The sequence below is a fragment of the Cibotium barometz genome, chromosome 24, assembly GCF_041138505.1.
Source record: "Cibotium barometz isolate CiBa-2024 chromosome 24, ASM4113850v1, whole genome shotgun sequence".
Taxonomy (NCBI): Eukaryota; Viridiplantae; Streptophyta; class Polypodiopsida; order Cyatheales; family Cibotiaceae; genus Cibotium; species Cibotium barometz.
This window is the reverse complement of record NC_141069.1, coordinates 46,726,873-46,742,140: the sequence shown is the minus strand read 5'-3', so window position 1 is coordinate 46,742,140 and position 15,268 is coordinate 46,726,873. Positions and strand designations below refer to the sequence as shown.

At 39.4% G+C, this 15,268-nt stretch overlaps 1 protein-coding gene across 7 annotated transcripts in view; it reads left to right on the top strand.

The window, feature by feature from the left end:
- The window catches only part of LOC147625376 (putative LRR receptor-like serine/threonine-protein kinase At1g67720), a 108,151-nt gene that overhangs the window by 41,198 nt on the left and 51,685 nt on the right, over positions 1-15,268 (top strand). For 4 of the 7 annotated variants that reach the window (XM_086818724.1, XM_086818718.1, XM_086818720.1 and 1 more), the window contains 2 exons: positions 131-199; positions 12,764-12,993. In XM_086818724.1, the coding sequence (XP_086674850.1) occupies positions 131-199; positions 12,764-12,993 (299 nt within the window). The remainder of the gene's footprint in view (positions 1-130; positions 200-12,763; positions 12,994-15,268) is intronic. The other 3 variants (XM_086818719.1, XM_086818723.1, XM_086818722.1) reach the window with 1 other exon arrangement.

Genomic DNA, 15,268 nt, shown 5'->3' with positions numbered 1-15,268 from the left:
AATATACCAAGTGCCTATGCAGTGTCTGTATGATTGTACGTTTAAACTGTGGCTGGCAAGTAATCAAGTTGAGGGAGGTACCATCCTAATGCTGGTCGTCTAACCCTTATTGACTTTTTGTTATTACAAGGAATCTTGATGGCAATGCAAATCTTTGTGGGACTATACCTCCTTTGCTTTTGCTGAATAATATTACGACGTAAGTTGGCATTCTCCTCTCCGCATCATACTCGAGTAGCATACATGAAAGGCTTTGTTGCCTCTTCTCATAAAACTGTGATAAGATGCTAAGAACTATTTTTATTTGTTTCAATAACAATGATTCAGTTGTCAAATTTATATATATATTTTGTGAAAGTAGAAATCGGCGTGGATGATTGAGCCGATTGCCAAAATAGGGAGGCATAGTCTTTGTCAGAACAATGATAAGCATGGCCAGTTGCATGGTTATGGCAAGGTTTCATGATAGATTGAGAGGCTCCAAGCCTGAGAAACTTATGTGGCCCTTACACCAAGGGTAACAGGGGTGACAAATCCTTCAATGGGGTGACAACTCCTTCACTATTTTCCTCACCCGGTAGCTTACCTAGTTCGCATTTTTCCTACCTAGGCCCTTACACCCAGGGTAACAAGATGACTGGGGTGACAACTCCTTAAGGTCATCCACATGGCCAAAGGCTTCGCAAATCTGATTAAACATCTCTAAGTGCGATATGGGGTCTCCCGTCCCATCGAACTTAGTGATTAGTTTAGAGATCTTAGCGGGTTTTTTTCAATGGGGTGACAACTCTTTGACTATTTCCCTCACCTAGTACCTTATCTAGGTCACATATTTCCTACCCTGGTGATCCCCCCTAGATTCCTCCACCTCAAGCAACTCACTACCTTGAAACCCACTAGTAATGGAACTCCTATGGTCAACAACAATGGAGTGCTTTTTGATGCAATAGAGGATGCATATTTTAGAATGTGTTGTAGAATCCTATCACACTGCTTCTCCAAGTGTAGAAAACAGATAGGCATAATAGGATCCCTAAGAAACATATGTGGCTAGTATACCAAGGGTAACAAGATGACTAGAGTGGCATGATCCAAAAGGACCTAAAAATCCACTCCAAGAACAATAAGCATAAAAACTATAGTCCCTACATGTCAACGTCCAACTTATTGACATGGCTCAATAGTTAGGGGTTGATACTTCTATGGCATTCGTCTCCCCATTCTTGGTGCCATCAATGCTAGTGTCGTCTCCATCGACTACAGTGTCCCTAACCGTGTAATTTTGGTTCTCAAAAACCTAAGTGGCTTTGAATCAATTGAGGCTAGATTAATATGAGTGGCTTTGAATCAATTGAGGCTAGATTAATATGACTAGATAAATGTGTTAATGGATTCAATTATGGATGTGTGTGAAACACGAGTGGCTACTATAAAGGTGAGTGTAATTATGAAGCTCCTCTAAATATACACTTGGCAAACTCTGTGAAGCTTCACACCCCACTGTGAGGCTCAGGTTTATGAAGGTTCACGCTTGGAAGGTTCATGCCTTTGAGCCTCACGGCTATGAGGTTCACGCCCATGAGATTCACGTTTGTGAGGTTCATGCACATGAGGCTCACATTTATGAGGTTCACAGCCGTGAGGCTCATGCTTGTGAAGGTTCATGCGCCGATGAGGCTTACGCATATGAGGGTTCACGCCCGTGAGGCTCATCCTTGTGAGGGTTCACGCCCGTGAGGCTCACACCCCAAGAGCCAAATTGAGGAAGCTAATAGATGCAGGCACAACCCCACTTATTGTTGACAAGTAGAAATATCAGGGGATCAACCCAACGATTCACTGTGGATCTAGAAGCATGAGGAACACACCTTGCGGGAAATAGTGAGGAGGCTAGGAGATATGAAGCTCACACAAAGCTGGAAATCCAAGGAAAGAGAACTCACACCTCGAAGGAAACAGAAAGGAGGTTGGGAGGCGTGAGGCTCACATCTGTGATGCTCCCAATCGCGTCGTGACGAGACCCACGTGAAGTTAGCTGGTAGAACCCTAATAGATTCACTGTCAGATGTTGGCGCAAACATGACACCAAATAAGATTCCTTCACTTCAATGCAATAAGACAAAGTGCGAACCATAAACAACTAATGCATATGTATAGTAATATCCTACCAGCCTGCCACTTTAAGCATTTAAAACTCCCTGCTAGTAGGTGGGTGAGTCTCATCTATTCCTACCTCCAATTCCGGTAGAAGGTTAATAATTGATTTCTCACCAACTAGCCACTTAATACTTTCAATTTGAGCCCAAATTTGAATGCAAAAGGAGAAAAATCAAATTCCAACATTGACCCCCACTTGCCCAAGCCAAGCAACCTACTGCCAAGTGGCCACACACTGCTGAGAGATGCAAAGCCATCTACACAATAGTCTTGCCCAACTTTTGAGCACACTCTTAGAGATCAATGTAGCTAGTAACTCAATTTCCATATAGTCGTCTCTCAGCAAAGCCACCTGCACAATAGTCTTGCCCAACTTTTGAGCACACTCTTAGAGATCAATGTAGCTAGTAACTCAATTTCCATATAGTCGTTTTCTAGATTCACAACCGCTTAAGTAATTATTTTTTGACATATTAGAAAAACTTCCAATGGTGGAGACTTGATCCCTTCCTACTCCTAATCTTTGATTTAGCAGGGCCAAAATAGTATGTGGAGAGAGAGAAAGAGAGAGAGATATAAACAAGTAGTGAAGGGATTACCTTGCTTTTTCCTCTCTTTGCACCCCCTACTTACCATGTGTGCTTCCCCCTGCCATCGTGATGGCCGTTTATAGCCTTCCTTGGCATGGCTCGTCCTCGCCTGGCTGTGCACCCCACCTTCAACTCCACAGCATTGCCTACTTTTAGGCTCGTTTTGTCCCCCTTTCAGCCACTTTCAGCACGACGATCTTCAGCTCGACCATGGTGGTCGTTCGTAGCACAGCCTATTTGTAGTGCCTTCTTAGCCAAGCAGCCCGCTTGTTGTAGCGCCGCCCACCTGAGGCGGTATTTGCCTTTTCTGTCGTGCCTTCCTATTTATGCCAGCCCTACGTGCTTTGCAACACCCCTACTTGCCTTTGCTGTTGGAATTAATGCTTTGTCCGTTAACGTGTGAATGCTCACCACCCCATGAAGTGGCAGGCACGAAACGGCAACCCTAAGATCATAAGTAAATATGTAATAAATGTCAAATGATAACAACGATTCAACAGTGCAACGAACGCGGCTCCACTCTCTGCAAGCAATGGCAACCTCGACCTTCTGAGTAATGCGTACCAATTAATGTTGTGTTAATTAATTATGATTCCTACCTTCCTTCCAAATTTCTACATGCTATCCGCCTCCTTTCCTGGAGCGCCTGTGTGGGCCTCCATTGCTTCCGCCACATTCGCAAGCCCCGATGCTTTGCTCTGCCGCCAGCGCTGATAAAGCCACACAAGCCTTTCAAGCGGCATTCTGTCTTGGCCGCACAAAACGAGAAACGCCTTCAAATTGTGTAGCGAATCACCTTGCCCATACTGTACTTATCCTCGTTAGTCCATCGCATTTGAGGCTTGTGCTCCTGATACGTTGGTAGCAAAGGCTTTAATTTCAAGCAGCACCAACTATCCTTTTTCGAGAAGCGGCAGCCACCCGTCCCTCCTACTGTCCACACGACCCTCCCTCACATTCCGACGCTTTTCGCACTTTGCCCATTAGACCACAAGCTGTGTGCTGCCATCGATGCTAACGTCCTCTACCTCGTTAGTGTCCATGCAACTCGACGTCATCGTCACCTCTTCACTACACACGCCCAACTGTCTTGGCCGCACAAATCTTCGTTTTTCGAGAAGCGCCAGCAATAAATTAAATAAATTATTTTAAAAAAACCAATCATCAACCATCCTCCTTTTAAAAATGCGCCAACCTTTTTTTTTTTCGTGCAACCTTGCCTGAATACCTTAACACACAACACTAATTATTTTTAAAAAATTAATAATAATAACAATAATGATATACCTTCATATGCCAACATAGACAACTGTCAACAATTATTATTATTATTTCAAATACTTTTTTTTAAAAACATCATTCTAAACTCTTTTTATTATATTTTTACTAAAAAAACTATAAATACTTAAAAAAACAAAAAATAACACACACAATACTTAGAAATTAATATTTTATTTATAATCACTCAAAATAATTTTATTCATTAATTCACTCACATCCCGAACATGCTTGCAAATTCAAGATATTCGTGAGCGCAAACATGCCTACTCTTTCAGGCTATTTGCGTGCACACACCATTTTACACAAATATGATTAAAATTTTTCAAATAATAATCAGAATTATTAAAAGAAAAAAAAACAAATAAACAACACAAATGGAGACAAACCCATCAATTGAAAAGGCAAAGACCCTTTAAATTCTAAAAAAATCAACACCAAAGGGGACTTCATAAAAAAATGGTAATAACAATGGTAGCTCCATAGTGAAAACATTGACCATACAAAATAAATAATATGCAATAACTAACAAAAGTGGAACCCACCAAACTAAACTAAGAAAAAAAAATAAAGATACAAAAATAAATAAATAACGAAAAAAGGATGAAACCCACAAGTTTAAAATTAAAAAAACAAATAATAATAATAACCTTGTGCTTAGCCCTCCCCATTGTTCTTGCTACGCCTTGCTGCGCTTGCTGCACCAACAATGCGGCTGTAGGTATATTTCGGGGTGCTTGTGTACGTGGGCTTGGTTACCCAGTCAATGGCCAATGACGGGCCCATTTGTAAACATATGTCCATAAGATGTTATGGACATGTGTTTTTATCACAAGCGTACGTGGTGCAGTGGATAGGAGCTTCGCCTCCCTTTGCAAGGACTTGGGTTCGAATTACAACAAGTACAAGGACATGTGTTCATAACTCTTTTGCACGGCTGTCTGTACCGAGGCGATCAGTGGCTAGGTGACCGCTCATGCTGGGGCCACATACAAAGGCACCTCGAAATCTACCTAGAACCCAAAAATGCTCAGCGCTCTTGTGGGCCAGCCACCCCTTGTTTGCTTGCTTGCTCCAGGCCTGGTGCTTACAGCAGCTGATCTTCCTTATGTGCACAGTGCTACATGGCCAGGCGTTTTCTTTCCTTGTCGCCTTGCAGCTGGCTGCTCCGCGCCCATCCCCGGCAGCTGCGCTATGCTTTTGCCTTGGTTGTCACTTCCGTGTTGCTCTCTTTGATGTGCCTATGGCTGTTCGCAACCCCGGTGCCTCCCGCCAACGTCCGCCAGCTACGCCACCCAGCAGTTGCACCCCGCAGTAGTCACTCCTACGCTCCTCCGCCCAGCCTCTGCCCTTGCGCCTGCTCCTCAGATCCACCGCCACTGCCTTGGTCACTAAGCGCAGAGAGAGAAAGAGAGCGAAACTAAAACTCCTTGCCGCTTAGCTGTGTAGCGTAGAGGCTTAGCTGCATAGTGTAGAGAGAGAGAGACCCACGCTGGCTACACAATGACGAGACAGGAGGGCAATGCCTTGGTCGCCGGATCTGCGTGTGTACTTTCTCATTCTTATGCGCCCTAGCAGCCTGATCTCCCCAAAGACAATTGTGCTATTTTGGGTTTTCCTTTCTTCTTCGTCTTCTTCTTTTTCATTTTTTTTTGTTTTTTTTAATTAAAAAAACCACTATCTAATCCTACTCACTAACCTACAATAATTTGAAATTAACTAACGCTAACTTATTATTAACAAAACTAATATTAACTCTAACTAAAAACTAATTCTAGCTGTAACTCTCAATAATAACATTAACTAAAATTTCAACTAATAAATTAATATTTACTAGATGTTAATTAAACTAATCTTAAAACTTAAGACTAATACTAATCTTAATCATTTTTATTAGCACTAATAACTAACGTTAACTACTAATCCTATTGACACTAACACTAATTTCAACTAATAAATTAATATTTACTAGATGTTAATTAAACTAATCTTAAAACTTAATACTAATACTAATCTTAATCATTTTTATTAGCACTAATAACTAACGTTAACTACTAATCCTATTGACACTAACACTAATTTCTAATCTTATTCACTAATAATCTTAAAGCTAACACTAGTTTCTAACACTAATTAATATGGAAAAAGAAAAAGAAACCCTAAAACAAAACACCAACAAGCAACAAAAAGTCACACAAACCTTATCCTAACTTCATTCTACTTCAAATCAAATCCAGCCACCGCAAAACTAAACCAAAACTAAATCAAATTCTCTCACCGAATCTTTCACCAACTGTAACAATCAACACTGAATCTTTCATCGAATGGAAATGAAGAAAGAAAACCCTACACAAGAGTCTAAACAAGCACTAAGGCACATAACCTTGATCCGCCGGCAGTGTTGCCAAAGGAGAGCACAAATACACCGCACTCCCTAGAACAAAGCTAACCAAATGAGGAGTAGTCACCTTTCACATGTCTTAGGAACTTGGTAGCTTACCCGCCATCTTGTAGAAGAGGAAACCACACCAATGCAAGCTAGCATTGAGAAGACCCACCTCCCATTGTCATCTCGCGAGATTTGTTTATGTAGAGCTTGGAACTCTCCGTGGTTTGTAAGACCATGCTCCACTGCAAAAGACAATAGTTCATTCTCACTCTCTTACTAGCAAGACATCTCAAGATCAAGACTCTTATACAAACTCACTCTCACACAAGCGCTACTAAGAGGGCAAGAGGATAGGGTAGAGAGCTAGAGCACAAGGACCAAGAGCACAAGGACCAAGAGCACACTCTCAATCAACTCTCAAGGGAACGTATATTTGGCAATGGGCGTTTACACTCACTGGATTTTAGTGCCCAACACTTAAAACGTGAACTAATGAGAAGTAACTAGAGATCTTTCAATCCATTATCCATTGCGTACAAGGTTTTGATGACAAGATGTTTTTGGTGGTACTTGGATCCTTGGGTTAGTACTTGGATCGTCTGATAATGGAGCTTCTAGGAACCTGACTAGTCGAAGAATTAGTATTCCTCCCTCAAGACTATGGGAGATGACATCATATTGGGCAGTGGGAAAATCATAAAAAGTGCCCAATAAAAGGTTCATATAATGTTAAGGTTTTATTTCACTTGTGTCTAAAGAAGGTTGTATAAAAATTATTTCAAATATTCATTAGGTTCCAATATGAAAAGAAACCTCCTTCCTGTCTTGGCCATTATGGACCATGACTTGCGGGTTCGCTTCAACAAGAATGGTTCAATATTTATTCTTGATAGAGATAAGAAGGTTGTTGTAAAGGGCATTCAAACCTGAACAACTTATATGAGTTCTTGAAGTTTGTAGTCTAGACAGACTTGAGTAATAGTAAAATTTGGCATGAGAGATATGGGCATCTTAGTATGTAAACTCTTTCAAAGATACAAATAGGTAGACTATTTGAGCATTTGCCACCAATTTTTGACAGTCTGGATGTATGTGAAGCTTGCAGGATGGGTAACCAGTAGAGAAAACCCTTTTTAAAGAGGCTAGTTTTAGGGCCAAGGCTCCTCTTTAGCTCGTACATGCTAATCTCTATGCAAAATGAGTATGATTACAATTGGAGGTTCTTCCTATTTTTCACATTGATATAGAGTATGAAGATTCAAGTGTATTTTCTTAAGAAAAAGTCTCAAGATTTTAGAAAGTTTAATGAATGGCTTGCATTGGTTAAACGGAGATAGGAATAAAATTGAAAGGCAATTTAAAACATACCGAGGAGGAGAATTCATGTCTCATAAATTATTGGGTTTCTACAAATAAGGAGGCATAAATTGGTAGCTCACTACCACTCATCACACTCCTCAGTAAAATGGTGTTACAGAGTGCAAGAATCGTGCTTTGAGATGACAAGGAGTATGCTTAGTAGGAGGAATCTACCTAGATTCTTTTGGGTTGAGGTTAACATGGCTAACAAAAGTAGTCAAAGTGATGATGTCACTATACGGACAAGCTCAGGTAAGAAACCTTTAGTTGCACACTTGAAAGTTTTTAGGTGTAAATGCTATGTAAATGTTTGAAATGCTCAGAGGATTGAATTGGATGCCAAAGGCTAGAAATGTATCTTCTTGGGTTACATCGTGCAACATGGAGTCGTAGGGATTCTCTAGCAAAGAATATCAACCACATCAGATAGAGGTGCAACCTCTTTTATCCTCATCATGCAACAAGGAAATCACCAAAACAACATAGCCTCCACATGGATTATTGACTTCCTTGCACTTTCAGATGGAGGTCAGGCCACTTTATTTCCTATGGACTTGGATTTTGAAGATGAAGAACAAGAGCATGATGTGTCACAAAAAGGTAACCTATTACCATTTAGGTAATAGGTTACCTACATGCAGCTTTTGGATGAATTGGAGTCTCTAGCCATCCAAGATTCACCTCAAGATGTTGCAGATGTAAAAGATCAGAGGATAAAACCACGACTTGAGAGAATCTAGTGAATTTTTCTCTTATGAGACAAAGGTATTCAAGATTTTGGAGCCTACAAACTTTGAAGCACAAATGAATCTAAAGTGGATAGTAGCCATGCAAGTAGAATATAACTCGATCCTTAAAAACCACACTTGGGACCTTGTAGATCATCCTCTAAGGCATAAAGTAATTATCACACTATGGGTTTATAAAGAAAAACATAGATCTGATGGTACTTTTGAAAGGTGCAAGGAATGACTGATTAATAAAGGTTTTGCACAAGTTAAAGGTTGTGACTTTCAAGAAACTTTTTCTCCTACAACTAGGTCAACCATAATCAGCACCGTGCTTACACTAACAGTGCAAGGGGGATGGCACGTTCTCTAAATGGATGTAAAATCTAATTTTCTCAATGAGATAACGAGAAGGAGGAGCTATATGTGGAATAGCCACTTGGATTCGTGGTTTCCAATTCTGAAAGCAAAGTTTCAACGTTATGGAAGACACTTTATGATGTGAAAGAGACACCACGCAAGTATATGAGGCACTTTATAAGGTATAGTACTAGAATAACGATGCTTGTTTTATGAGTATTGGTCTCTTAGATAATCCTTCAGATGTAAATTTGAATGCCTTTTGTTACCAGGGCAAGTATATGGTCGTTGTTCTCTCTGTAGATGACCTAATTTTATGAGTATAGTTCTCTTACACAACCCTTCTGATGTAAATTTGTATGCCTTTGTTAGTAGGGGAAGTATATGGTCCTTGTTCTCTATGTAGATGACCTAATAGTGAATCACGATAAAAATATAGATGACCTAATAGTGAATCACGATAAAAATATATCAAAAACATAATATATACTTAGTGTAGAGTTTGAGATGCCAGAAGCCAAATAACATTTTTACCTCTTAATATAAAAAAATAGGTAATATGGTCAAGGCATTTAGCATGACTATATGTAAGGTAATTGGTACCCCAATGGAGGTTGATCTAAAGCTATCCATCGAAGACACCTCAGACGTTGTGAATGAGACCTTATATAGGAAACTGGTTAGACACAATCTTATCTTCTTATGTAATACTAGACTAGAGATCAATTTTTATGTTGGTATTTTGAGTAGGTTCTCCAACAAGCCCTGAGGGAATCATTACAAATAAGGTATGCAAGCCCCACCTATGAAGGTAGCTTTGATAGCTAGTCGAGAAATACTAAGATGGAGGGTGCTAGTAGAAGCTAGGGACTAAAGTCATGGTGATGACCAATGAACTATGTCGAGAAGGGTTTGGCCATGTATCTACATAGAAATGTATACATGAGGTGGCCATGATATGACCATATAGGTTTATGAGTTGTTGTCAGTGACTTCATGCATAGTGTGGACTCGAACCATAAAGATATACAATTGCATAGTAGTAGCAAGTTCCCCACCTCCAGGTAGGCATCTAGGCTCATCTTGGTCCCCTTTGTTAGGGTGTGTAGTAAGAGTAAAGTTTACCTACTTAATCTGTGGAATATTATGAGAAAAGGGTGCAGTGTAGCATGTAGCCTTTGGTAGCATGTCAAATATAATCTAAGTCATCTCTAAACCATCTAACCTCATAGCCAACTTCCCGTGTGAGTATGGGGATGTTGGGTGCCTAGGCTACTAAACCATGGCTACTCTTTATAATGGGGGTTGTACAAAAATGAGCTACTCATTGTAATGGTAGTCATACAAACATAAGCTAGTCGGTGCCTAGATAATATACACTATGGAGGTGGAACATTGATTTCCAAAACCCCTCCTTAACATTCATATAATATAAATCATACAACTTTGGAACATTGATTTCCAAAACCCCTTCTTAACATAAATCATACAACTTTGTATTCAGCCTCTTTTGGCAAGATGAGAGTGCAATAGTAAGCTATTTGTTACTGATCTAAGAAATGTCTCCCGAACCAAGAGAAAAATAATATCAAGTATACGGAGTGCCTAGTGTTGGTAGATGGATCTTCACTAAGTTGTGGGCCCGTGGATTTAGCCCAGCTTGTTAGGACAGATTTGCACCCAGCCAACTCCGTGCTTGGGATTAACTCAAGACATGCCTCAACGAAGTTAGCTCTGGTAGCCTCAGAGGAGTGTCTTCACAATAGCCCCTCATTGTGAGAACCCCTTGATCGGCCATATGTTGGGGGCCTGACCTCATGTATCATGGGGGAATTGAGCATAGAACCCTCTAGGTCCCTTGAAAATTGGCTTACACACACGCAGCTACCCTCAAAGGCTCAAGAGAGAGACCTGGTAAGAATCAGGAGGAGTAGAGACAAACTCAACCTTAACATTGACTCTGCTATTCCTCAAGAGTGGCTGACACTTATCCCAGACCTGTATCCTAGACCTCACCCCCCAACAATGGCTGAGGGCTATGGTTTGCTGCTCACTTTTTCTATTGGTGGTCCCCATGGCAGATTAGAGAGATCGGAGCCCCCTTTGGAGGATTTAAATGGTTGGCCTTTTATAGAGGGTGAGAGCGAACCTTCTAATTAGGAGGAGACTCTAGATACCCCAGGATTTAGATGTCGGAGGTTGATGGCACCTCGGCTATAGTAGTACATTGGCAGTCAAAGGGCCTCTCATAGCGTTTTCTCTTGAATTTGTTTTAGAGTCTATCGGATAATTTTTGGCCTCTAAAGATCACCCTCTTTCTTTGGTTGATGACACACATGAGCTTGGTGGTTGGCATGGGGTTGGCCATTATTCAAGGTGCCACCATGCTCAAGAGTCTCAAGGCGACACTACCTTTGGGATTACTGGAAGGCTCAACAGGTTTGGCAATGGATTCTCCACATCTTGAGAATGGAGAGGACCTCGACCCATATCACTACATGGGGAACTGTCACTTGGGCCGCCAGAGAGGCTGAGGTTGTTAGGGTTTACGTGGAGGAAGTTGGGGGGCTAGCACTTGAGGTCTCTCACCTTTGCATTTCTACAGTACCAGTCCCAGTCCCATCTACTGAGCATTGGAGATTGGGCTCATGCCACAGATGGGAGATTTGCAGTACCATTGCATCTTAGAAAATATGGAGAGCTAGATGCAAAAATGCCATCAAGGGTACCGACACTTCGCTTTTGCCAAATAAGGAGCATTCGGCTTGACATCATCCATACCCTCCACGCGGCCAGTGGGGGAAGTTCAGGGTTGCTATGAGTGCATCAAAAGTGGTGAGAAGCTTTCTTGAGGATCTTGAGGCCTTTCTGTTTTCCCACTAATAGAGGTGGTGATTGCACTTGGCATTATAGACCACCATTGTGGTAATTCCCCCTGTATGAGATAGCCTCCTCCTTATAAAGCGACAAACCAGAGAAGAAGTGTATATTTCTCCACCTTTGATTATTTGATCCTCGCCCCATAAATGGAGGTGAGTTTGTATCTAGCCTCCTCCTTATAAAGCGACCAACCAGAGAAGAAGTGTATATTTCTCCACCTTTGATTATTTGATCCTCGCCCCATAAATGGAGGTGAGTTTGTATCTATCCCTTTGTGTTTGTATTTTTCCCTTTATGGATTTTTTAATTAACTAATACATAGATCTTTTTCCCAGAAATTATATATATAGGTTTTGGCATAACAAGATGGCATGCACTAGTTAGCATGTACACATAAGGGAAATATGAGTTTTTCCACACTTTTACCACAATCATCTCTGAGAGTTAGAACCTCAAATATGGTGCTAGCAGCTTGTGCATGGTAGACAACCTCTATCTTGATCTCGCATGGAAGTTAGATTTGAGAGATGTGGTAACAAAATAAAATCATATTTGATGGTGAGTGTAATAGAGTCTTGATGAAAAACATTCTCAATAGTTTTCAAAGATAGCATATGTGAAAATTACCTTTAGGGTAAGATAATGTGGGCACCAAATAAGGTGAAAACATGTGCTTAGGTGTCTATATATGTGTGTGTGTGCATGTGCAAGTGCATGCTCATGCACATGTGCATAGAAACAAGAAACACACATGAATTTGTCTAATATATTGTGTAGTTATGTACATGTGGATGCTACATGCAATCACTTAAAATTAATACTAAAATATCGCTATACTCAAACAAGACATGTTAGTTTCATCTATATCCACATCATCATGCTTTTTTTAGGAAAAATATAAAATTTTCATGGATTTTAATGTTTAATAAGATGTTGTATCAATGATTTGTTTGTGAGAATGTATTTACATTATGCATTTTGACATGGAATTGATAACAAACAATGTTGTTGCACTTGAATAGGTATTTTGGAGATCCAAATTTATGTAGTGGCACAGAATGTGCATGCCCTTCAAGCTCCTCTATGACCACGTCATCAATAAAAAAGAGTACTACAATCAAATATATCTACATTATTTCAACTTTGGCATTTATATATGTCATATCAATGTTGGTAATGTTCATAGTTCAAAAAGAAAGGGTGAAAAGGGCAAGAAATATATCGAACATATCAGCACAATCAAGTAAAGAAGGTATGGGTCATATACTTTTCTTCAAGTGTTAAAATATCAAAAGCTCATTGAAACTTATAGCTATAGTCAACATGGAAATCTAATTTTGTTTTTGGTTTTCAATATCACTACTTTAATATGTAGATAAAGTGTTATCTTACAAGATATAAATTTCATAGAAGCTTTAATTTGAATATTTTATTACAAAAGTAGTTATTATACATCATTAGGTCAACCAAGAAACATAGCCTAATGATACATGTATAAATAATACTAAATTTAGTTGGAAGAGCACACAAATTCAATACCCAATTGCCTAGTCTCATCACTATGAATGCTCTATATCCATTAACATGTTAGAAGAGTATTGATTAAGAGGTTAGAGGAAATATTCAAAAAGTATTTAAAGTCGTAGAGAGGATCACTTTAGCACCAACATTAGTAGCTGTATAAAGGTTTAGGAGAAGTAGTCAATACTGGTAGAAGTCTTACCTAAAGATGCTAGCTATGGGGTATCTAAAGAGAGTAGAAAGTAGCAAACCACTTCAAGTGGAGAATAAGAGGGTCACCCAAGTACCAAAATGAACTATAAAAATCTCATTATCTAGACTATATATTCTAAAGGTGAAGCAATCTTGTAGTGCTCTTATCTAAAAAGGTTACCCAATTGAAACCCTTTTGAAGAGACTTCCCAATAGACCCATTTTAAGCAACTTGCCAAGAAAAGGCCATATTTAAATACACTGACCTATTTAGCAAACCTCCTAGAATATACAAAAACAAGTCCTTTTATTACAATTCTACCCTTGAATGGGTTCAAAATAGGAAGTCCTTTATTTCCCAATATCAAATTGAAGGGACAAGACACAAGAGAGTCGCAACAATGTATATTGTGGGTACCTTCTTCGATCTCTCCTACTAGCATAAGCACTTCCCTTTTCATATATATATAATAGCTTCAATATACCTCCAATATACTTTATGCTCCTTATCAATTATGCTCAACATCGAGGTGAACGTATTGCCTCAAAGTAGCCATTTAGTGTGACTTGGAATAATCATTAAAAGATCCCTTCAATATCCACTGCTTTTAAAGGCACCATCTCTAGTTCTAGATCTTTATGAGGTAGCTATATCAGTATCTTCGTATTTGTTGAGTTCTTTAATGGAACCATCTCTAATTCTAGCTCTATTCAAGTACCTTCATAGCTTTTGAGTTCTGTAAAGGCACCATTACTACATCCTCCGATATCCACTCCTTTTAAAGGTAGCATCTCTAGTTCTAGCTCTTTATGAGGTAGCTATATCAATATCTTCATAACTCTTGAGTTCTTTAATGGTACCATCTCTAATTCTAGCTCTATTCAAGTATCTTCATAGCTTTTGAGTTCTTTAAAGGCCCACAATTTCTAATTCTAGCTCTTTATAAGAATATTCTTTATATTAGTATGCTTATAGATTTTGTGTTAGTAGTTATATATAAGACACTTTATCATAATCAAATGTCATAATTGCACTTTGTGCTAAGTGAGTTCTTGTTAATCTCTTTACTCTTCATCTTGTGTATGTGTGTGTGTGAGAGAGAGAGAGGGTTGAGAGGAGATGCTTATTTGATCCTAGCACATGTGCCTTTCTATGCTTAATGTGAGAGAGTGAGAGAGGTGAGTCCTTGCTAGGCAGTGCATGACAGCAAGAGGTAGGCCCTAGAATCTTGGAGCCAACAACTAGTGGTGGAGCTTGGAGATCTTGAGAATGTAAGAATAGCACAATGGTTGTAGTCTATTGCAACACTTGCATGAATGAGAGAGAGTTCTTTAAAGGGAATAAATGAGCCATAACATTTTGGCACCACCGTGGGGGAGATAATCTTGCTTCTACCTTCTTAGAGCACTAAAATCCTTCCTTGTATACTTAAAAATCTATACTTTTAGTTTTGGCAAAATTTAATGTGAAGTCTTGAGGAGATAACGTTGTTGGCAGAATAGTGAAAAGTATGATAGTGTTTAAGTTTTTATTGCTTTTGATTGAAAGATTAGTTTTTGAGTACTTGGAGGGCCTAGAGGGAAGAAATCCAATTAGTTTTGTTTATTTTTTATGTTTGCAACACTTCTGCTTTTTCATGTAAAAAACTAGAGTGTTGTGTTATTTTATTTTTATTCAAAATCACAAAATTACGAAAAATATTATTGTTTGGGTCTTGTTGAAGATTTAATTACCTTAGGTATGGTAAACATACTCAAATTGCACATTTTAAGTAGGTTAAAAAAGTGTTTGGACTCCCAAAAAATATATCAAA